This window comes from Amblyomma maculatum, chromosome 1 (assembly GCF_055883805.1).
Source record: "Amblyomma maculatum isolate TAMU_Amacu chromosome 1, ASM5588380v1, whole genome shotgun sequence".
Lineage (NCBI taxonomy): Eukaryota > Metazoa > Arthropoda > Arachnida > Ixodida > Ixodidae > Amblyomma > Amblyomma maculatum.
The window spans coordinates 39824044-39846356 of NC_139344.1; the positions used below are offsets into that span (position 1 = coordinate 39824044).

The following is a 22313-nucleotide window of genomic DNA, read 5'->3' on the forward strand; positions in this document are numbered from 1 at the left end:
GTTTCTGGATCAAATCTCAGAAGCTGTGGAGGAGAGGCGCAAAAACGCCCTTGTCTCTTGCCATCCGAGGGCACGGGAAAAAAAACAAACCCATGCGTTCGAAATTAATCCCGAGCCTTCAGCTACGACGTCTTTCAGAGCCCAGTTGAAGCTTCAGAACGTTAAACCGAACACACTCCGTCATTCTCAGCAAGCACTTAGATGCATGCTGCCACGTCTCGGATCCAAATTTTACCGCCTCTTGCGTCTGAGTAAAGTTGGCAACTACCTCCTGCTTCAGCATTTTTCGCGACATTTGAGTACTAGTGGTTATTTTCACAGTCAGTTCAGTTCAGGCGTTCAGTCGTGTCCGACTCTTCGTGACCCTATGGACCATGTCACGCCACGCTTTCCGGTCTCTCACTATCTTCTTAACATCACATAGCTTCATCTGCAATGCCTCGAGAATGCCATCTAACCATCGCGTTCGCTGCCTACCCCTTCTCCGGCGACCCTCAACCTTTCCCAACATCAAATCTTTCTCCAGCGACTCCTCTCTTCTCATCAGATGACCAAAGTAGCTGAGCTTTAACTTTAGAATTTGACCCTCCAATGAGCAGTCAGGGTTTATGGTCGACAATATCGACAGCAGCCATGCAAAGTGATCTTTTTTTTTTTTATATATCTCGGGGCCAGGTACATTACAGAAAGGAAGGTTATTTGTGATTTATGTGGTTAAACGGCTCAAAGCGATTCAGGCTATGAGAGACACCACAGAAAGGGACAGGAGGAAGCTGAAAGAAAGACACAAAAGATGAATATAAAAATTAATTTCAGTTTACAAAATATAGAGTAAACAAACTTAAAAACACAATGCAAGGCATCACAAAAGCTGGACAATAATTAATGGCCAAGATTCCTCTAGTAAGCTGGTTTGATTCTCGTGAGGTACGGTGTATAAACGACTGTCCAGAAGTTTGTGTGGCTCATTCAAGGCCGGTTTTGCAACATCGGTGCGATGGGATGTATATTAAGCACAAGAGAAGAGATGGTGGTGCAGTCTGGACAATGGTAAAGTTTGCAGAAACGTCTAAGGTGGAAATCTTTTTCAACACAGTTATAGGGACGGAATGTCGCGCCCAGTTTAATATCATTTATGCTGGCTGCACTGTCCCCCCCCCCCCATACTTATACAAATAGAATAAAACTAAGAGTTAATTCGGGCACGATCAAGATAAATGATGAGCCTCCTTGATAGGGATCTCAAACTGACACAGCGTGCTCCAGTTTTCATCGAAATAGTGACTTCTGAATTATCAGTATCAACGAGGTTGGGTCCTTGAGAAACTTTACGACGTCAGTGACCTGAAATACGGTTCGCGCTACTTTTATTTTTTCTTTAATTTGAAGCGACTAGGTTGTGCGAAAACAAATTTATTCCTAAAGCAACACTGATTAAAATACAGCGACTGTGTAGTTATAGCAGCAACCGATGGACAATGACAACACATATTGACTCCCCTTTCTCAGAGTTCGCGAAACGCATCAACGCATCATCATTATCAGCCCGATTACACCAACTATAGGGCAAAGGCTTCTCCTCTATACAGCCAATTAATCCGGCCCTGCGTCACCTGCATTCATTTGATCCCTGCAAATTTCCTAATACCATCTGTCAATGTAGATTTCTGCCGCCCCTACTACGCTTGCCTTCTTTGGAATCCCCTCTGTCACCCTTAGGCTCCGTCGGTTATTTTGCCTGTGCATTGCATGGCCTGCCCATGCACATTTCTTCTTGATTTCTACTGGAATGTCAGTAAATCATGTTCGTTCACTGACTCATTCAGCGAAATTCTTGTCTCCTAACATTACACCTACCATTTTTCCTTCCATAGCTCCCTGCGTGGTCCTCGGGTCTCTTCGTTAAAGCCCACGTTTCTCCCCATAGGTGAGTGTCGGTAAAGTACAGGTCTTATATACTTTGCATTTGAGGGATACTGCCAAGCTGACATTCTTTATCTGAGAGTGCCAAAGCGTTCCATCGCAGTCTTATTCTTCTTGACTTTTTTTCCTCTTTCCGCGTCGGGTCAGCGACTACAGGCTCCCTGTCCTGAGTAGACATATTTTCTTACCATTTCCAGAGCCTCGCTACTTATTGTAAACTGCTGTTCACCTTCGAGGTTCTTGAACATTGTCTTAGTCTTCTGTATATTAACTTTACGGTTACGGTTAAGCTTTGCCTGTATATGAGATTATAACCCTTTGCAATTCGTCTCTTGAGTCACTTAGCAAAGTAATGTCATCCGCGATCCATAGATCACCAACGTATGTTCCATTAACCCTTATTCCAAACTGTTAACAGTCCAGGTATCTAACTACTTTCTCTAAGCAGGCGGAGAACAGCCCCCGAGATTTTGTGCCTCCTTACTTAGCGCCATTCCTTACGGAGATTGTATTATACTTTATTTACGGAAGACTATAGTTGGTGTACAGACACCACAGACATATTCTAGTACTTACATATCTGGCTAACCCACACGCTGATTCCACAATACCTGCGTGAATGCCGAGGTTTCGACTAAGTCAAATGCCTTCTCGTTACCTATAAACTCTATGTATACCGGTTGCATAAAGATCATTTTGATTTGGTTGATAGTCTGGATATGATCTTGCGTCGAGTGGATTTTAGGAAAACCTGCTTGGTCATTTAGTTGATTTAAGTCTAAGGTTGTCCTGAATCTATTAGCGATTACATTAGTTAATGGCTTGCACAATAACGGAAAGTAAGCCGATCGGTCTGCTGGTTTTCAAGTTCTCAACATCCCATTTCTTATGAATCAGGATAATATTAGCGTTCCTGTATACAACATTCCGGTACTCTCGAGCTCATGAGGCATTGAGTAAACAGGCTTGCCACTTTTTCTAGCTCAATCTCTCCACTGTCAATCAAGCTATCTGCAATTACGTGATACTCCTACATTGTCCAAGGCTTTCTTTACTCCTTTCTTCGTTATTGGAAAAACGTCTGATTGTTCTGCTCTACTACCCACTCTCATTATCGTCCAGATTACTACTGCTACCGAGTAGAACGGTGCAGAACACCTTGTTTTTTTTTTTTTACTCTCTTATCCGTGAGTATTCGTAGCGGCATTTCCCACCTTGTTTGTTAGTTAAACACCACACTTTTGCTTGCGCCTGAAATTTTTTTTCTACACCTTTAGACGAACACTGTTCTTTAAAACCTGCTCAGTTTTTTCATGTTATCCTTCCTTATGCTAGTTATGTTAGGCTCACTGACATATATTCGATTGCTTTTCCAGTCTTTCCCGCCTGTTTGGTTCGAGGCCTTCATGCTCTGGCGTTTTTTAATGAGATTTTTCGTTCTCTTAAATATTTTACAGATGTCCTGTCGAACTATCCTGCCGCCTACTTCTACCGCACACTCAGTAATGATAACTCTGAAATTATCCATCACTACTTATACACTAAGGTTGCCGTCATCGGTTAAAGCGAAATATCTGTTTGCATCAAAGTCATGAATTCATCTATTTTTCCTATTATTGGTTATTCGTTCATAAGCTCCTTCATTACTACCTTTTTATTTCGTCCCAATTTATAACGTAGGCTAATTAATTCGAAACCTTGCCATCCTATATTAACAGCATCGCACCTTTCCGACTTTCTCCAGGCCCTCTACAATGCCAGTGTTAGAGCACGATATCAAATCTCATTTTAGCCTCCGTTCGAGCTTTTCCATTTGCTGAAAAGGGTATTCATGATTCGTAAATTATTCCGCTCTGTGAACTCCACACTAATAACTTCCCCTTCTGTTTTGATCCTATGCCATAGTCACCCGCTGTCTGGTCTTCATCTTGCTGCTTGCTTGTCTTTGCACTGAAGTCGCTCATCAATAGAGTACACCGTGTATTCGTTTTACCCATTATCGATTCTGCTTCTTCGCAGAAGCTTTTAACTACTTGGTAATGAGGAATGTGTGCAGGCCCGAACAGCCTTCGATTTGTTCTTATCTTTAAGCTTGTGACGACACCTGCAACCTTCTCGTTCATTAGAACTGTTCTATGCTCCCAGATATGCCTTTTTGATCAGGAATTACATACCCAGTTCTCGTCTCTTCGCAAAACCACTATAGAACAGTCCGTGCCCAGTTTTTAATGTAATATATGCCTCATTTGTCCTCATAACCTCTCTGAGCCCTATGATATGTCACTTAATGCCTGCTAGTTCCTCGAGCAGCATTGCCATGCTAGTCCCACTGGATAAGGTTTCTTGCGTTAAACGTTGCCAGGTTCAATTTTCAGTTGCGGCCTATCCGAAGCCAGGGATTCTTAGTACCCTTCTCGGCGTTGCAGCAGCCGCTGAGTATTGAGGGCCGGGGATTATTTGGTACATTTATATAGCAGGCGGTGGCCAGTTACTACATAAGGATGACCAAATACCATTCTGGTCCTGTGGCCCGCGAGCGGGATGTTCTACCTCTTCGTCACGATTGTCATTGCAGCATAAGGGCGTCTCCCACTATCTCCATTCATCTCATCCTGTGCCAGACGCCGCAACCTTATCACTTAAATCTTCCTGACCTTCCGCATTGCATTCCTCTGCCCATGGCCGATTCTTGATTTCAGCTATAGCATGTCATTACCTAGCATTTGTTCAGGAACCCCCGCCCCCCCCCCCCTCCCGCCCTCCCCATTCTGCTCTCTTCCTTTCTCTTAACGTTGACTACATTATTTTGCCCTGAATTTTGTCGGCTGGACTGCGTCAAAGCGAGGGGAGATAGGGTTGTACGTAGTCGATAGAGGATGAAAAAGTGTCGCCAGCGAAAACATTTGGAGCATGTGGAGCCATTAGTGAATTAATTAGAGCCAATAAGGTCAATTAGCGTCGAAATAGCCAAACAGGGTAATGTCGACGTCCAAAGTGATCATAGGGTACCTCACTTCCAGCCATGTGACCTATGACGACGTCGGAATAGTGAAGTAGTTACGTCGACGTTGGATGCGACGTCAGTGTGTGACGTCATAAAACAGGAAATGGACGTGTTTGGACGTGAAAAAGCCGAATAAACGAGTGAAAGTGATCAGAAAGTGTGTAAAAGATGTTAATTAATCAAAATAAGTATAATTACAGCGTACATAAGGAAACAATGCGTCCAAAAATACGTAACCAGTATATGACGTACAAAAGACGCGGTTGCTACAGTAACTGCCGCCGTGTCGTCACGGCGCAGCCTAGCAACGTGGGCCGTGCTTACGCATTCCTTCAACGCGGGAGGGGGGGGGGGGGGGGGCGCAATGATCTCGAACGTTTTTTGTCTCTGACAAATAAGTACACGCCAAAAATGTGATTTGGGTTCAAGCAGGACGCTATGTTTTCGCTAGTTAACGCTATATGTTGTGCAACTGCAGTATATCACAGTTCAAAGCGTTACAACCTATACGTCGTTCACCCGAGTGATATTCAATGCAGGACCACAAGGGATGTCAGGTGCATCGCACACTGGCGTATATGTTGACGACAGCGTGGTCAGCGTCGCCACGGATGTCATTCAGAAAGAGGTAAATACAACAGCACGCAACTTATAATCGTGATATGATGCCTGCTTGTATGAACAAATATGCGAATTCAAAACCGTACCAACCGCATATAAGGGTTGTATCACGAGCATTCATGTGCTACGAAGTTTCGCAATTCGTTACGGTGCTTACGGAGCAGTGGCTACCCTGGTGATAAAGATCAACATTAAGGGGAAGGCTACGTTGGCCTCGTGCAAGCGGTACTTAAGGCTAGTGTTTCATCACTGAGTGCATGTTGTGCGCTTAAAACGTGCTTCGGTCGGCAGCTGCTTCCCCTGCATTCTAAAAAACACATTTATTCATCTTCGCATTAGCAGTGCTTACGCCCATGCTCATTTACATGCTCATAGCAAGAACAGATTGGGAGACCAGACGCTAACCGTACTGGCCCATGCCGTAGGTCTGAAAAACTTGTCACGCTACGATGCTATGCAGCCACTGGTCGTGGTGGTATCGTTGTCAATCTAGTGCAACTCGCCGGTGCAACAACGACGACCGCCAACGATGTGGTCGCGTCGTTGAACACACTGAAAACGAGCTAACGTAAAAGCACAACTCGACAGCAGCTGCGCCACTGCATTGCATCGAGTCAATGCTGAAACGTTTGAATGAGTTTGCACGCTTTGAATGAAGTTATACCTAAAGCAGAGTTATGATCTACGTCCTCTCCTGAAAATAAGGCGGTATTAAAATGATTGTACTTGCTGATCGTACTTCTGTTCGCTGCCGTTTCATGGAACACAGTTAAAGATAGTATAGTTTGCTTATTCGCATTCAGTATATACGGAAAGTAGTGCATTTTTTGTAGCTGCAACATGGTAAAAAAAAAAAAAATGAAGTTGTAGAGGGATGAAATCGGCTGATATTAGCCTACTTTGCAAACCGAAAAAAGAGATTCGTTTACAATACAAGGTAGAGAGGTTTATATGAGCAGTGATCTGCTAACCACCTTGTCCAGGGTTGCCGAAGCTCTGTCACTGTTGAAAGGAGCAGCCGATAGCGACCCATACTGCCACTCGCACCATTTCACGTAGGCCTCCTCTGCGGTAACAGCAGGAAACTATATTTCTAACACGAATAGTACTGATCGTTATACTACACAGCAAGAATCATCGCAAACTGCAAAATGAATTATCGTAGTCACACACGAAAAAAATTGACAAGCCATATAGTAAGATTATACCATGGTCATCAATACATCCGCAGATCAACACTTGTAGTTTCTCCTGCTGCCTACTATCAACACGCACTCTATTGGTTTTCAGTGGCCTAACTACTTCTTGTGTGAGCAGGACAAAGTTTGAAGGTTAAATTTTGGTGTGCATCGGCAGTCCACTAGACCATTCCTATAAATCTTACAATCACCTTAAAATATTCCGCTGTTGCTTCAGTGTTAAAGCAGATGTTCCTGAAAGCTGGGCATTTCAATGGTACAAGAGGGAAGCAAAGTTGTCTTCAGGAAGCGCGAACCTGGAATGACAAGACAGAGGGAGGCTTATAGTCTGCTTAGCAACGCTACGTTTGAACGATAGTTTCAATTTCGCTAGTGGACTCTTTCTCCTCGTTCAAGCTATCTAGAAGCTACGTAAATAAGCAATTTGTTTGCTCCGAGAGAGTCGCTCAAGTAAAAAAAAAAAAAAAAAAAAACATGCCTCATGCGGACATGACTTTAATGGGTTCCTTGTATAACGACCTTCCTTGTATAATTGGCCAAGTGGTAACAGAGTTTAAAAAAAAAGACTCCAGAGTTATAGTTCATTATATGAAGCACCAGCGGTGATGAGAGCAGCAGTTGTCAGAGGTTTTCCTCTAGAAAGGCAAGACAAGGCACGTGCTGCGATTGTTCCGCTACACAGAGACAGCAGTTGTCGTGTCAAGGCTCACAATTCGTCGTCGACATAGTGCCTTAAACATTGTCGAATCAAAAAGGGTTGTAAGCCACCACTTTCAGTTTTCCATTTCATTTGGTTGTACGGCAACGTGAGGCAGCATCAGACGAAATCAGCCAGCGGCTATTCACAGAAGTCACAAGACAACGAGTCCCGCAGTCGGCGATAGCCATCGTCATTCGCTGCACACACCAGCTGGCTGACTACTCGCTACGTCATACAGCAAATGCTGATGTGCGGGAACTAATGGCCCATTGCACCGGTCACTTCTCACGTATACTTGAAAGCCACCGATTCGTCACCCAGCCAATGTTAGAGTACGAAATGGGTCCGAAATAGAAAATCCTTATGGAATAAGGCCTAGGTAAACTTGCGTTAAAAAAAAAAAGAAAAAAAAAGTTGATTCATGCCTACTATTTCAAGAGCGGGAGAGTGCATGGTAAACTATCGTCAGTTTTTCGGTTGCGGGCCGCAATTCAGATATTGTGCTTGTGTCCCACGTAGCTGGCTTTCCCACAGCTTGAGGTTGAGTCCTTCTTCACTATTTCAGTGTGCCAACTAGTTTTGACCAGCATTTTGACCCTGTTAATAACTGATCAGAAAAGTATGCTACTGTCGTCAAAACTGTTTTAGTTTCGTCCCTTTTCAGTGCGAAAGCTCTCACCCGCTCACCACCATCGACCTAAAATCTTGTCCGACCTTGTTTGTGCCGTCGCTCTAATTGGCTAAGTGTTTCGTGAGACCGCAACCACGTGGCCACGAGCATGAAACCAATAAAGCATTGCTAGAGAAGCATTACTGGAAACAAACTTCATGCTCAGCGGCACACGTGCATGTGAGGCGACCCCTCCCGTAGGTCCCTGGCGAAATCGGCAGGGCAGCAATACGCGACGCGCACGCCGCTAAATTCCGTGCGCTTTGGCAGCGGAAGCGCATGGGCTGATGGCTTTGGTTTCCTGCAGCGCTCTGACTATGGTATGTGTGGTTTCACATACCGAAGTAACACGTAGGCTATTAGGGACGACGAGTGGAGAACCTCGGACTAATATATACCACCTGGGCTCCTCAACCTGTGCAGAGATAGCACAGCGAAGACGCGGCTTTCGCGCTTCGCCCCATCGTAATGGAGCTCTGCCGAATGCCAAAGCCACACGGAGCCTCGCGATGGTTACAGCGCTGAAGAGACGCGCATTTTAGAAAACCTAAATTCTGATAGGGCTCTCACAAAAGGCGACCTGCTGACGTCTAATTTGATAAGATATATTACTCTAACAAATGTTTACCATTCGACTTTCGTTAAACAGCGTGATAGTTACTTCGACTCATCAATTTTGGAATGCCTGCAGCCAATGCCGTAAAATAAGGAGTTATTTTAAACCCGGCAACAAGAAGAACTAAAAAAGTCAAAACGGAATAATTGTAATAATTACCAACATCCCGCGATGAAAACAGCCTGAGTAACACGACGGCAGCAAGCGTAATTCCGATCTCCCAACTGCAGAGTACCCCACCGGCCGATTTCTTCTCATTGATCGTTTGAGAGCATTTTAACGGGCGATTTCGGCTCAAGAGTGTCTCTAAACTGAGCCGAAAAAGTTTACGCTCGCCCATACAAGATTGCAAATGATTTAGATGGTGTTACTTGCTTTCTCTCATCGGTACAATAACTGGACTTTCGGTCTCGGTCTCGCTGCGCGTCTCGTCTCTCAGAAATATTTGAACGTCTCTTTCGAATCAAAATCATCCCCCCAGCATAGAACATGTATAATATAACACACGCCAAGGGAGTATAGCAAATTATTAACGTGTTGTGTATGGGTGGTTTAGCAAAATAAAAGGAAAAATTATGACCAAGTGTCTTTGCGTAAGAAATGCTGCATGCTCTCACCGATCCCCCTAAGGATTTTTTGTCTTTCCGTGACCTGAAGAGAAATAAACTTTTCAGCTGTTCGCGTAAAAATTGTATTGAAAGCGCTCCTCACGTCTATGCGACCCAACGAGAAGGAGCGATTTTATATTTTCGTTCTTACCCGTTCTCGTGCAATTTCTATATTATTTGCCCCTACATGCCGCTGCTCAGTGGGAAGCTATGAGACGGTATCGTTAAAAGGCCAGGATCATGCCGGCCGCGGTTGGAGGCGAGGAAAATGATGGACGGAAGTAAAGACGAGTAAGAAGCACGACGAAAGCAGACTGCGAGGGAACACCGGCGGATGCGATCGTTGTGTGTGATTGAAATCGTTATCCTAATATGTGGGGTGCAACGTCGTGCCGAGCAGCTGGCGAATGCGCTGTCGTATTATTGACCCAGTATCGGGATTATTGCACCGACCACATCGGCAGCTTTGCCATAACTGCACTAGTGAGCGCATGTAGCTTCACGGCACGGTGACACTGCCAAGGTGAGATATGAAGCCTGAGTAAGGCAGAAACAGCTGTTTGATGAGCGGTGGTTCAGAGGTTCGGAACGGAAAGCTGCTCGATCTTGCAACACGTCGGCGACGCAAGTTGGCCACGCGACAGTCACAGTGGTCTTCCTGGATGACTGCGTAGGAATGTGACAGTAGAGAAAATAGTATAAAGCCTGTCTACGTCATCGGTTGCTCATGTTGACGCAGGCCTTGCCTTAATCGTTTGCATTTATATACTTACAGTATACTTACTTACAGTTGAAATATATACAACAGTTGTATCTTACCTGTACTCACCTATGGGGCTGAAACGTGGAGGCTAACCAAGAGGGTTCTACTTAAGGTGAGGACAACTCAGAGGGCTATGGAACGAAAAATGGTAGGGGTAACATTAAGAGATAGGAAGCGTGCAGAGTGGGTCAGAGAAATAACTCAAGTTACCGACATTCTAGTGGAAATTAAGAAGAAGAAATGGGCATGGGCAGGACATGTAGTGCGAAGAGAGGATAACCGATGGTCGCTGGGGGTAACAATCTGGATTACAAGGGAAGGAAAGCGTAGCAGGGGGCGGCAGAAAGTTAGGTGGGCGGATGAGATTAAGAAGTTCGCAGGGGTCAAGTGGATGCAGCTAGCACAGAACCGGGTTAATTGGAGAAATATGGGAGAGGCATTCGCCCTGCAGTGGGTGTAGTCGGACTGATGATGATATACTTCCCGCAGTACAGAAGTGAGAAATTGAAAAAAAAATGAACGGCCAGGTGACAAGTAAGAGAGAGATTGTCTACAGTCAGGAACTAAGGCAGAATAAGAACGAATCGTATAGCTCGGCTATGCGCTTTCTTTTTATGAGGGAATAGTGTGTTGCGTCACTAAAACCCTTTTAGCAAAGCGCTTACTATTACTGACAATCAAGGCGTTGTCGCCCACAATGCGCTCACAAAAGAGCTAGAAAGGGTTTTGATTGCTGTTTTGGTGGGCACGCGTTATAGAGTAGTGTTTGCGAGCGCGCTCTCCGTTGTGGGTACTCACGACTCACGCACACGCGCGTCAACGTCACCGTTAACGCAGGCGTCGATATCCGTTGAATTAGTTTTTACGCTCTGCATGATTAGCAAACGCCAGAGCTCTTCTCGGTAGCCCTCCGTTCACCTGTGCTTTCACTGACACGTGCACACTAACGCCCTCCGGAAATGCATGCTGCGCTCACACCTGCCCGAACCCTCATGCAGGCAAACAAAAAATTCACCTATCCACGCATTCTCTACAGCAGGGCTTGATCAGCCTTATCTGCTGCTCCACAGGAAGCAAGAGTTCAGCTTGCGTACAGCTAGCTGTCAGGGCTGTTCGCTAAACTCTTAGTGTGAACACTCCCCATATACAAGCAATAAGCAGCTTCACGCGCAAAAAAAAAAAAAAAGAAAGAAAAAAAAAGGCTGTCGTTGCAATGATGAAAGCAAGAAAGGATCATAATGCGAACAGCGTGGTGTAAGACAATTTCACGAAGGGGTGAAAGGCGCTGCCTTATCGGGGCGCTGGGCTGCTCTCGTAGCACTAGAAGGAGTTACTGGCCGCCCAGTATCTGTCTAAGCGGTTTCTCCTAGGGGAGTTAAAAGATATCCGTACAGCCTTGCTTCTACCGTCTGATTGATCAAGCAGTCAAGTTGTCAGTATTGACGCATTGATCAACGCGAAGAGGCTCCGAGAAACAAGGGAGGACAGGCCACACGACCAACTGCCCTTTTTCGATGACTTAAATGGTTTCAACCGCGGCGCCAAAATATGAGGGGGAAAAGAGCCAAGTGTAAATTTTGTACTATCGCAGTGTCTGTTTATTCGTTAGTGAGTATACGCTTGCCTGAACCGGACTGTTTTGCGACAGGCCGAGGATAGCGTATGTATGTCCTGGTGGATTCGTTAAAGGGGGCTTTTGGTCCAGGTTCAACATGAAAACAGGCTGCTAATGACCTCTCAGAGGGATGAAACAATACGGGTTAATTAAATAGAGAGAGAGAGAGAGAGGGAGGGAGGGAGGGAGGGAGGGAGGGAGGGAGGGAGGGAGGGAGGGAGGGAGGGAGGGAGGGAGAAATAGAGAATAAAATAGAAAGGCAGGGAGGTTAACTAGGCGATGCCCAGTCGGCTACCCTACACGTGAGGAGGGAAACAAATTGAGAAAAAGGAAAGAAAGAGAAAAGGGTAAATGGATAGAGAGCGTACACTTAGTCTTGAACACAACTCCAAGTGCTTTAAAAACTTAAGGAACGCCTTTACTGTTTTCCTTCCTGAAAACAGGCGTCGTCCAAGGACCCCAAATCTTAACTTGTGTAAGAGGACGAGAGTCTAAGCGGCGGAGTGTAGGGTGTGTAAACATAAACCCGAAATTTGCACTATACTTCATCTCACAAGATGTTTGCAGCCCTGCGAAAGGCAGAGGCATCTCGGTACAATCAGGCTCACGCGCACTACAATAGCCAATTGTGCTCCTACGCGCCTCTTGTCCCCCAAATTGGCGGGGGAGAGAGTAAGCCTCGCGATTCTCTACTATAATGCGTAGGGGCGAGAGACACCTAGGAGCACAATTGCAAGGGCTCCTCTGCCTTTCACAGTGCTGCAGATAGTCCGCAAAGCCACCTGAGCCGGGTGCTTTCCTACCGCTGTCGTTCGCAAGGAATGAGCGCTGGCCGCTAAATCTACGCTCCTTAAACATCGTGCCCTCGACCTGACTGGGGCCATAAATCAGTTCTCGGCTCAGCAGCCTGCCGTCAGTACATCCGGAGCTGCAGCTGCTGCTAATGGGGCCGCGTGTGTATCCAACAGATTATAGATAGCACCGCGGATCAGAAGAAAGGGGGTTTACGAACATGCGTTGCTTAAATGACTAAGAATATAAAAGCGATGTTATGTCTTGCTGCGTAGACCACGTCATGGTGACAAGCATAGGCAGTATACAGTTAAGTTCCTGTGAAACTGCAACAATGAATTCAAAAAAAGCAAAATCTCCAAGGAAAATTATAGGGAAAATATGCTATGGAAGCTTATCTTTCATTGCCCCGAATAATTTTACCGCCGTGATACGCGCTATTTTCTTTTTCTTTGCTCAAACCGCATAGACATGAGGCCGACACTTGTTTCCTCATTTGTTGCATAGCCGGGTGAAAGCGCAACTATAAAGCGTGCCAACTATTTACCGCAAGCAATATATTCGTTGGCGTCTCCCACGTGAGCGTTTGCAGCTCAGGCTCAAAATCATTGCGTCTTATAATATGGACTAGAAAACCGCATGATTAGTCACTTAAGATAATATATATGGCTACTTTGCTTTTCTTTACGGCGTCATAGCTGTTGATGTCGAGATTTCCGAATAAAGTGTGTTTAGCGTCTTCTCCGTAGCTACTCGTAAAATTAGTCAAAAACGTCGGCTACCTTCGCCAAGCACCTATGAGAGCTAATAGGCTGAATTATTTTGATACTTAGGGAGGGTGCTGTAGCCAACACACAGAATGCATGAGTCGATCATTGATCCCCCCCCCCCCCCCCCGCCCCTTCTACCCGCGCACTCCTCCCAGACGCATCGAACCTCACGTCATAGGTTCTTAGAACAAGCATGTATGCGCTGGTAATGGCCAATTTATATAGCTGCTGTGGTAAAAACAAAGCGGGAAGTAAGAAAAATAACAGCTCTGCATGGGACCTGCTCGCCTGAACTAGAGGTCTTCATACACTATATCTTGACTGTGTTCTATGGTCTGTGACGTGTGGTTATGAGAACGGCATGCATGATTAAAGGTATGCGTAAACTGCGACGTGCTAACCGCAGCGTTCAAGTAATCCGGAACGTGGTCTGTGCGACGTTGGTTTCTTTTAGCGCATATAGCGATTTTTTTAGGGTAGTAAATACCCCAAACAACACAAATGAGGCAAATAATGCAGGTCAAAAAAGTGTCCGGAAATAACCTATTCTTAACGCCGGTAATTATTTCGGGCTATTTATTAACTGTCCTTTGAACTTAAGCGCTCGAGCGTCGATTAAAGGACGAAGTGAGGCGACGTTGGGATCTCTCTCTCTCTCTCTCTCTCTCTCTCTCTCTCTCTCTCTGTAAGCGAAAAACACCATGACCCATGATTTTGTTGCGAAATCAGGCTGCGCCTCAGTAATATGTGTTGTCGGCCTACTTGGTGCAGTACTTCAGACATCTTATATTTGGCGCGAAAGGAGACACGCACACACGACAGGATACAGGGCATACCACAATTGAACTCGTTGAGTAGAACAGACGCATAATTAGCTTTCCTTTTCACACGCAGCACAGTGAACCTCGACTGCGGGCTTGCTTCAACATAAAAACACAACTTGCAGCTGCTAACGTGGTTATCGATTTCATTAGGAGTACGTTTTTTGTAGCACGACCATTCCAAAGGCGAGCGCGCTCTTCTTAGTGAAGACCTCGCGTTCCTCCTCGAGACCGGCCGTGGGCAACAGCTGGAACACAATTTTTCAGCAGAAATTTTTTTCAGTTCTAAGTGATTTACTCTTGCGGCAAGCTTGCTCACGTTCTCACAGCCATATTAAGTACCAGGCTTGGCCAGGTATTCGCGTCTTACACATTCCTACGAAGCGGTGTGGACCTTGATTCCTTCCTGGCAATTTTGCAAATTGTGCACGGGACGCAAAAGTGGAACCTGATCTCTTTCTTTGAGCCATGAAGAACGAAAACTTTTATGTGTAAAATTTCTATAGCACCTACAACTACTGTCGAGGCTTCAAGCACGCCATTCCACTCGAAACCACTGAGGCTAAAGAACACAAAAGCCTGCCTTGTTTCTTACGTGGTCAGACGGGGTCAGCCAGTCTCGAGCTAGTACCAACTAGTCAACTTGCTGATTTACCACAGTATATTCCTAGTTCATCTGGCTCTGCATTCTGCCCTGTTCCTGGGCATGTCCTGCTCCTAGTATACGTTAGCCTTTGTCTTTGTTGTGTCGTAGTAACGTTCTTTCAATACTGAACCGCATTGCCTCAAACTCGCTAGCTGGCTGCATGAAAAGAAAGCAAGACCGACAAGGAAAGCCGGAACCGTGAAGAAAGGCCTTGCAAAAGAGACAGGCATGAGGTAATACTATGGTGGCTAGAAGCATAGTAATGCCAACACTTCGACAAGTCTGCGAAGGCACCTATCCAGTTGTGGACATGGATTTGTGGCCCTGCGAATAGGCAATATGGCAGTCACTGCAAAGCGGCGACAGCCATGTACGTTGATTTCACCGATAGTTCTGAACATATTACCCGTTTCTTTAGCGACGGACGTACCAAAAGTGACGGTTTGGTTTTGATAAAATGTTTCCTTTTTTTTTTTTTTTTTGCAAATAACATTCACTTCCACTAAATTTGGGAAAGAGGTGCAAAATAGCCAGACGCGCCTAAATTCATTTATTTTACAGAAACTTTGAAAGAGTTAGCCGCGGTATGGTTTTCATGATCCCTCTGCAGCACCGTTCTTTGCTATTTTTTTGTAAAGGCGAAAGTCTAGTAATAAAGCAACCTCATTACCAATAATCGGCTAAGCGTCCCGTTCTAAGGAGTGCAAAATGACGCTTGGACATTGATATGGCGTTCTGAGCCTAGAATCTTTACTCAAGCGCCGCAAGACAAGCTTATGAAGAATGCTAATTTGGTTATTTCGGTATGTCTGCGATACATCCGCGACCGCTGTATTTCCTCCGTTCAATAATTGAGTCATTCCCTGTAGTTTGTCCTTCGAGAGACTTTGCGAGTTTACGTCCCCAACTAGTCGAACGCTACCTAAGTTTTTCCTGCGTATCTGTTACGATTTTATCTGCTTTGCCTGTAAACGTGCAGCAAGTAACACATGAAAGCTTGTGCATGTCTGCTTGGCACACATAAAGCTGGTTCGTATTGATAACGTAAGCATTTTCGACTTCTGGGCACACGCGGTGTGCCAGGTTTTTTTTCCGCATTATGACTTCCGGGTGCCTTGTTCCTCCTGCTCACTGACTGCTGCGCTGTCTGCTGATTCAGGGGACGAGCGAAGCGTTCTACGTCTGTGATGTCAGGAACGTGGAGTACAAGGTGCAGCTGTGGAGGCATCAATTGCCCAACGTGACACCTTTTTACGGTGAGATACTGCTCTTTTCCTGAATTCAGCGTTTACACACCGCACATACCCGTTACTTCCGGGAAATAAAAACATACCGTATTGAACAGAGCGAACACATACAAGCATAACAGTGCCTCGTGCCTGTCTGTGTTCACGCTGTTCAATACAGGATGATTAGCCGAAAAAGCCGCCAAAACGTTTCAGAGCAGAGGAAACTGCTTGAAGTGCTATACAGGATATTTCAATGACCACTTTGCGAAACTTTTTAAATAAAGCATGTTCGAAATAGAAAAGAAGATTGTTTTCGGGAACGAAACATGAAAACGAAAATAATAAAAGATCAATTAAAAGTGAACTGCAGGTGCCGCTCTTAAGAATGTCATGTCATGAAAAACTCAATTTCAGCCGTCAAATGCTGCACAGACCTGGTAGTTCTTCGGACGCTCAGTTCGCTTGGTGTCAACTTCGACTGTTCAAATAAGGTAAGTATACTACCAGAACACACACCGTCACTAGTACCATGCCACTAATCATTTTGGAGTTATCCACTATGCACCTATGCGGACAGTCATAACCGAAAATTATTTCTGATATGCAGAAGATATACCTGTTGATAAAAAATTTCTTCTTTGGGCAATATGGACCTTCGTGGTCGAAGATTGGAATGCATGGAGCCTGAGCAGGCAGTCCGCTAAAGTGATTCCACATTTCAAGAAACAATCTGACTAAAATTATAACTTTATTTATTTATTTTTTTTTTTTTTTTTTGCGGTGGGCAAAGTTTTGAACAGTCACCAAAAAGGAGGTTAATTTATCTGAGCTCTAGGAAACAGTTGCGGTAAACATGGAATAAACTTGTTTTTCAAGACTGTGGCTAAAATTCACTACGCACCCCACAGTCCGCCATATTTGAACCCATGAAATGGCAGCGAAAGCATCCTCTCTCGTAAATCACAGCAGCGGAATGAAAAACACGTGTGTTCACCGCGTCACATATCGGCGCGCACTGATCTGCTGCTGGTGGTGCACTTTGGATTTGGGGCTGGCGCGACACGTGGCCTATCATTTCTCAAATTGTGCACATTGAGGCCAGTGGGAAGGATAATTAGTATCCATAAATAGGCTTTAGAGAGCCCTGCGGGATCTTATTTTTTACCAAAGCCAGATGGTATGAAAAATTGGCGAATATCAAAAACATGCATGGCAGTGAAAACATCTGTAATCGAGCCAATTCACTTCGCCACCAAAGAGAGATGGAACGCTGCCATGTTTTGCTGGCGATGGACTCGGGTGGGACTCGAAGCTGGTATGATTGACTGCAAAAGCCACCACAGTAAATGGCTTCGGTATATTTTTATTTTCCACCTGCAGTCCCCAAAAGTGTACTGACATAGCACAGCACGCGGGGTTGTTTGCAAAGCAACGAGGTCCACTGTGCGAAACTGAGCCGCTGAACTTAGGACTGAGCCATTTATGCACAGTCCTGAACGAGGAGTGAGCATAAATTGCTTAACATCCGGTCCCTGTCATCAAGGAAGGCTCTGTGATCGCGTTTATGTGATGATAGAGGCGACTAACAGACAGTCATCGCTTCACGGTAGATAAGGCTCATACTGCAAGAGCAGTGCGGTGTGCTGAGTAGCAGGTACGCGGAGCACAATCAACTTACCCGATGGCTGCACCTTTTAGACGCAGGTGTGTCTTTTCGATTTAGACACTTGGACTACATGCTATAAAATGCCTGCTCTGAAACCGCCGTACCACGTCCCGCTTACGTAAACTAAGTACAGTCGTGAGCAAGAGCGGTATGCAACATGCAGCCAAGATGGGGCTCGAAAAAAACTAGGGAAAACTAGGTGCCTCGATGAGGACCCGATAAAAACGTCCCCGGAAAAAACGTCCCCGGAGTAAATGTCTCCGGAAAAAATGTCCCCGGAAGAAACGTCCCCGGTAAAAATTTCCCTTTTTGCGAAGTGGGAAAAAATGTCCCCCAACGGGGGCTGAAGTCCTGCATTTCCCCGTGGTGAGCTGCAATGATGACTGATGTATGTTAAATTTATTACAGCGGTTTCACTTGTCGGCTCGGAGGTGACCGCGAACATCGAACTGAGGCGGGCATTCATAACAAAAAAATATATATAAAAAAGGATGGCAGCAGTAATATGGTGACAGCGCCTCGTCTCTGCTTCCAGAAGCTTGGAGCGATGGTTTAGGGTGGGCAAGATGTACGACCGGTTAATCCCCGCCCTGCTTACACCGTCATCACCCTTATCCCCATTCTACACCATCATCAAAGGAAAGGTTAAACCTAGTCCCCAGAAGGTCTAGGAGGTAATTCTAGTGACGTCTTTTGCTTTGGGCGGTTTCCCGAGACTACCATGCGCCGATCCGCTTGTACGGTTCTCAGTGGGCAGTATTGCCAAGCTTATTAGACCTGTCTTAATGACTACTTAAAGAGCTGTGGAGCTAGGAACCACGCAATGTGTAAAGAGCCAAATGGATCTTTCATCGTGCTTTTACGCAGTTCTTGTAAACATCTCGGGCGCCCAGGGGACACAGGTTTCAAATGATGATTACATTTAACTCAAAACAAAGAGAGAAGGGCATAAAATGTGTACGTATTTTTTTTTTTTTCATGTGAGTTCTCGAAGAAAACCTTTTTTAGCTCTAGTTTTTGCCTTGGGGACGTTTTTTTCCTAGTTGCTGCTTCTTCAGGGGCTGTTTCTGCCTTGAAAACTAAAGCCTAAATCATCAACGGGTTTTATGAAAAACTAGGAAGCGTACATGTTGCGCCCGGGCGAAGCATGTAGGCTCCTTATGGAAAACTATGAAAAACTAGAGTCACTGGAAACATTTTCCTGTGACTCTATGAAAAACTGCCTTGCACCGGCGCCTAACGACAACAACAATAAACTACAGCAAAAATTCAACGAGATGCGGAAAACTTTTTCTGCGCGACCGACCGGTTATGGCTTAAGCGCCAGGGCATAACAGCTTGTTGAAAAATCTGCCTAACTGGTATCAGCACTTTGCGATATGTAAAGATGACGTCTGTATAGTTGCCATGATGTGCGTACATGGCATCTAGCAGGACTATTTGCGCAAAAATTGGGTAACTATACAGTAGCAATGTGAAAAGGCCGTTTTCGCCTCTCTTCTTGCGTCGCGGTCCATTCTACGCTGTTTGAGTACATTTACTACACATCGCCCATTGTTATGTGCTGTGGAAACGCAAATTTTGATCGTGGATTTGGAAGGGTTTTAACGCTGCTCTTCTTAACACATGTCTTTCGCTCAGAACACAGCGGGCGTAACCTATTTACTAAATGCTCATAATTGTTTTGCCTTCAACTACAACGACGTATGCAGACCGAGATCCAGACCATACTGGAACTGGGCGTATCTCCCGAGCGAATTGTCTACGCCAACCCCATCAAAAACGTTGACCACCTTGACTACGCCGAGCAGAACAATGTCACTCTCATGACGTTTGACTCCATCGAAGAGCTGGACAAAATCAGGGACAAGAACGCCAGGTACAGCTGCTTGGGCAGCGACTCATTGTCTGGGGGAGCCCCCGAACGTAGAGGAACGATTAATCACTCGTTTGTTACAAATCTCCTCCGCGTTGGGGGATTCCCCTAAACATTAAACAAGCAGCATTACAACTTCGAATAGTTGATATATTGGCTCGCTCTCTATACGACATGCTTGCCGTTCTGGTAACCTGAGTTGGTAGATCGACTGCCCTGGGCCGTTGGTTGCCCTGTGTTCGAACCGCAGATCAGGAAGAGTATTTTTCCCACTCCGATTTTTCTGATAAATTTATACAGCTTTCAATTGTAGCCGTATGGCTGTCCTTGGATGGTTACTGGAATGAGTAATTATAGTCTCTTATTATAAAACATGAGTCGTATCGAAAACTGCAGTTGCCGTGTGAAATCATTAATATGCGCCGTACTCTAGACTATGAAAGTTCTCTCTTTCGTTTCTGGAATGCGTCCCTAAGCTCTGCACTTGATACGAGCACTGTAACGTGCTAGCACTCCTGCACCTCACCAATTTGGCACACGACACACATTCTCGGTACGCGTGCTGTGTAGAGACTGCTGGATTAGTGCCATGTCGAATCTTTGACGTTAGAACTCTCTTTGCTCGTAAGCTGCACGGCAGTGGAAACTTTGGCAGTCAAAACATTCCGCATCTCACCCTGACGAAAACGTGAGGCCAATGCCTGCCGTTTGTCTTAGTTTTCCCCTCCAAGAATGCAAACGTCAAACCGGTACTTACGAGGTTAGTTGTCCAGGCACGACATTTTTCATAAACCTCTTGTACGTTTTATAGCCATCGTGCGGCAGGGAAAAAGTACGTTTCAAAAGCACACATTTATGTGAATGTGCTCACTTCACTTTCAGGTTGCTTCTGCGCATCCATGGTAGCAACGTAGGCTGTGGCATCACAATGAACAACAAATTCGGCTGCAATATCTCCGATGCGGGCAAAGTGCTCAAGAAAGCTCGCTGCCGGGACCTGAACATTGCCGGCGTGTCGTAAGTTCATTGGCCGCCTCGATGAACACAGCTATACAAGCACACGTAAAATGTTGAAAATATAAATCAAAACTTAAAAGACCATGTAAGTCTGAAGGAGGGCGAAGTAGCGAAATACGCGCCGTCTTGAGTCGGAGGCCGCGTAGTACTGTCATGTATGCTGTCCACCTTTTTGCTCACTGCTGAGCAGGAATTCCGGACAACATTTTGCTGAAACTGATGCATAAACAAGTCTTCGACAGAACGCACTGCTTTGAAATATAACTTGGTACGGGGCCTCAATGATAACCTAAAGGTACAGGTAAATGCATCATTGCATAAGTATTCCATTGCCTTCAGAATGAAAACGTTCTGTGCGTAAGACAGCTTTCTTTCTTTTTTTTTTTTTGTGTAAGGAATTCACATTTCATCACAGCACCATTTTTGTTTTTCTAGTCTCATTTTCGAAATGTTTTGTATTCTTGGTAGGACGCAACCTGTTTGCTCTCGAATCGAGTCGAGCCAAAAAGAAAAAAAAGTTTACCGCGCCAATTGAGCGCGTGAAGTTGTCAACAAGCGTCAGGACTAAGTGTGCTGTTTCTTTTTTCTTTTTTTTGAATGATCATATAAACGACAACTATTGACGGCCAGAAACAGAACTATTCTAGATAGAAAGCTAGCGTCATTGGCGGTTTAGATAGGGAGCTCCTAGGATTGAGGATCCCAGAAGTCCCGAGAGTCAAATGAATGTGCAAGCGCCACCGGCAAAGCGGAGCCGCTCGCTTCCGTCCCGATTCGTTCCTGCCACTGTACTGCATCGGCGTTAACGTTCCTGACGAACAAAAAACGCGGGAAGAGTTTGCCTTAATTGTCTTACGATGCCCGCTCCACAAAATTTTAAAAATAAATTGCTCGCAATTTTTTTAGCTTGCTTACGAACTTGCAGAGCTCCCGGGCTGAGCGACTACGACTCGTTTGGTTTCCGTGGAGGCGTCGGAAAGCGCGAAAGGTTCGAACAGGTTAATGGCTCTGGTCCTCAAAGGAGCTCAAAAGACGTGACGTTTATTTATCACATTGAATTTTATTAATGTGACAGCACTAGTTTCCCCATCGGGGAAAACTGCTTGTCAGTCATAACTGCCAGTACTGGAAGTCTCGAAGTAACATCCCCAGACCAAAATTGAGCGCAATGTCTAGGTGTATCTTCAGTACATCCGTGTGGCCACCTGAAGGCACTTTCGGAAGCAGCTAGGTGATCCGAATAGATGTCTCGTTCTGTGCAGGCCAACATGTAGGGGCCCACTGACACAACCACGAAAGAACGACAAAAACTTCGTATAAAAATTAGGACATCAACAACTTTTATTGATTTCTCAATGAGAGCACATAATCAAATTAGGTGTCCCTGTGAGTTTTAGTAAGTAGTTTCTATTCGTTCGGGTGCGAAAAAAAAAAAACGGATACAATGACATATGTCAGAGTTAGCATTAAGAGTTGAGGCCAAGATCGCGCTGCACGCATCAAACAATTCGAAAAAGGTCAGAGGCATTCCGCATATGCTGGGATTTTTTGTTTGTTTGGTTTTATGGGGTTTAACGTCCCAAAGCGACTCAGGCTATGAGAGACGCCGTAGTGGAGGACTCCGGAAATTTCGACCACCTGGGGTTCTTTAACGTGCACTGACATCGCACAGCACACGGACGCCACTCCATTTCGCCTCCACCAAAACGCAGCCGCCGGCGGTCGGTATCGAACCCGGGTAGTCCGGCACGGTACTTGGGCGTCTTAACAACTGCAC

General features: G+C 45.4%; 1 protein-coding gene across 1 annotated transcript in view; it reads left to right on the forward strand.

The window, feature by feature from the left end:
• Positions 1-1878: 1878 nt before the first annotated feature.
• The window catches only part of LOC146202161 (ornithine decarboxylase-like), a 44741-nt gene continuing 24306 nt past the window's right edge, over positions 1879-22313 (forward strand). The window contains exons 1-6 of the mRNA XM_084587980.1: positions 1879-1927; positions 5467-5555; positions 15908-16004; positions 16392-16468; positions 19356-19522; positions 20402-20536. Coding sequence (XP_084444106.1) covers positions 5478-5555; positions 15908-16004; positions 16392-16468; positions 19356-19522; positions 20402-20536 — 554 coding nt within the window. The 5' untranslated portion in view covers positions 1879-1927; positions 5467-5477. The remainder of the gene's footprint in view (positions 1928-5466; positions 5556-15907; positions 16005-16391; positions 16469-19355; positions 19523-20401; positions 20537-22313) is intronic.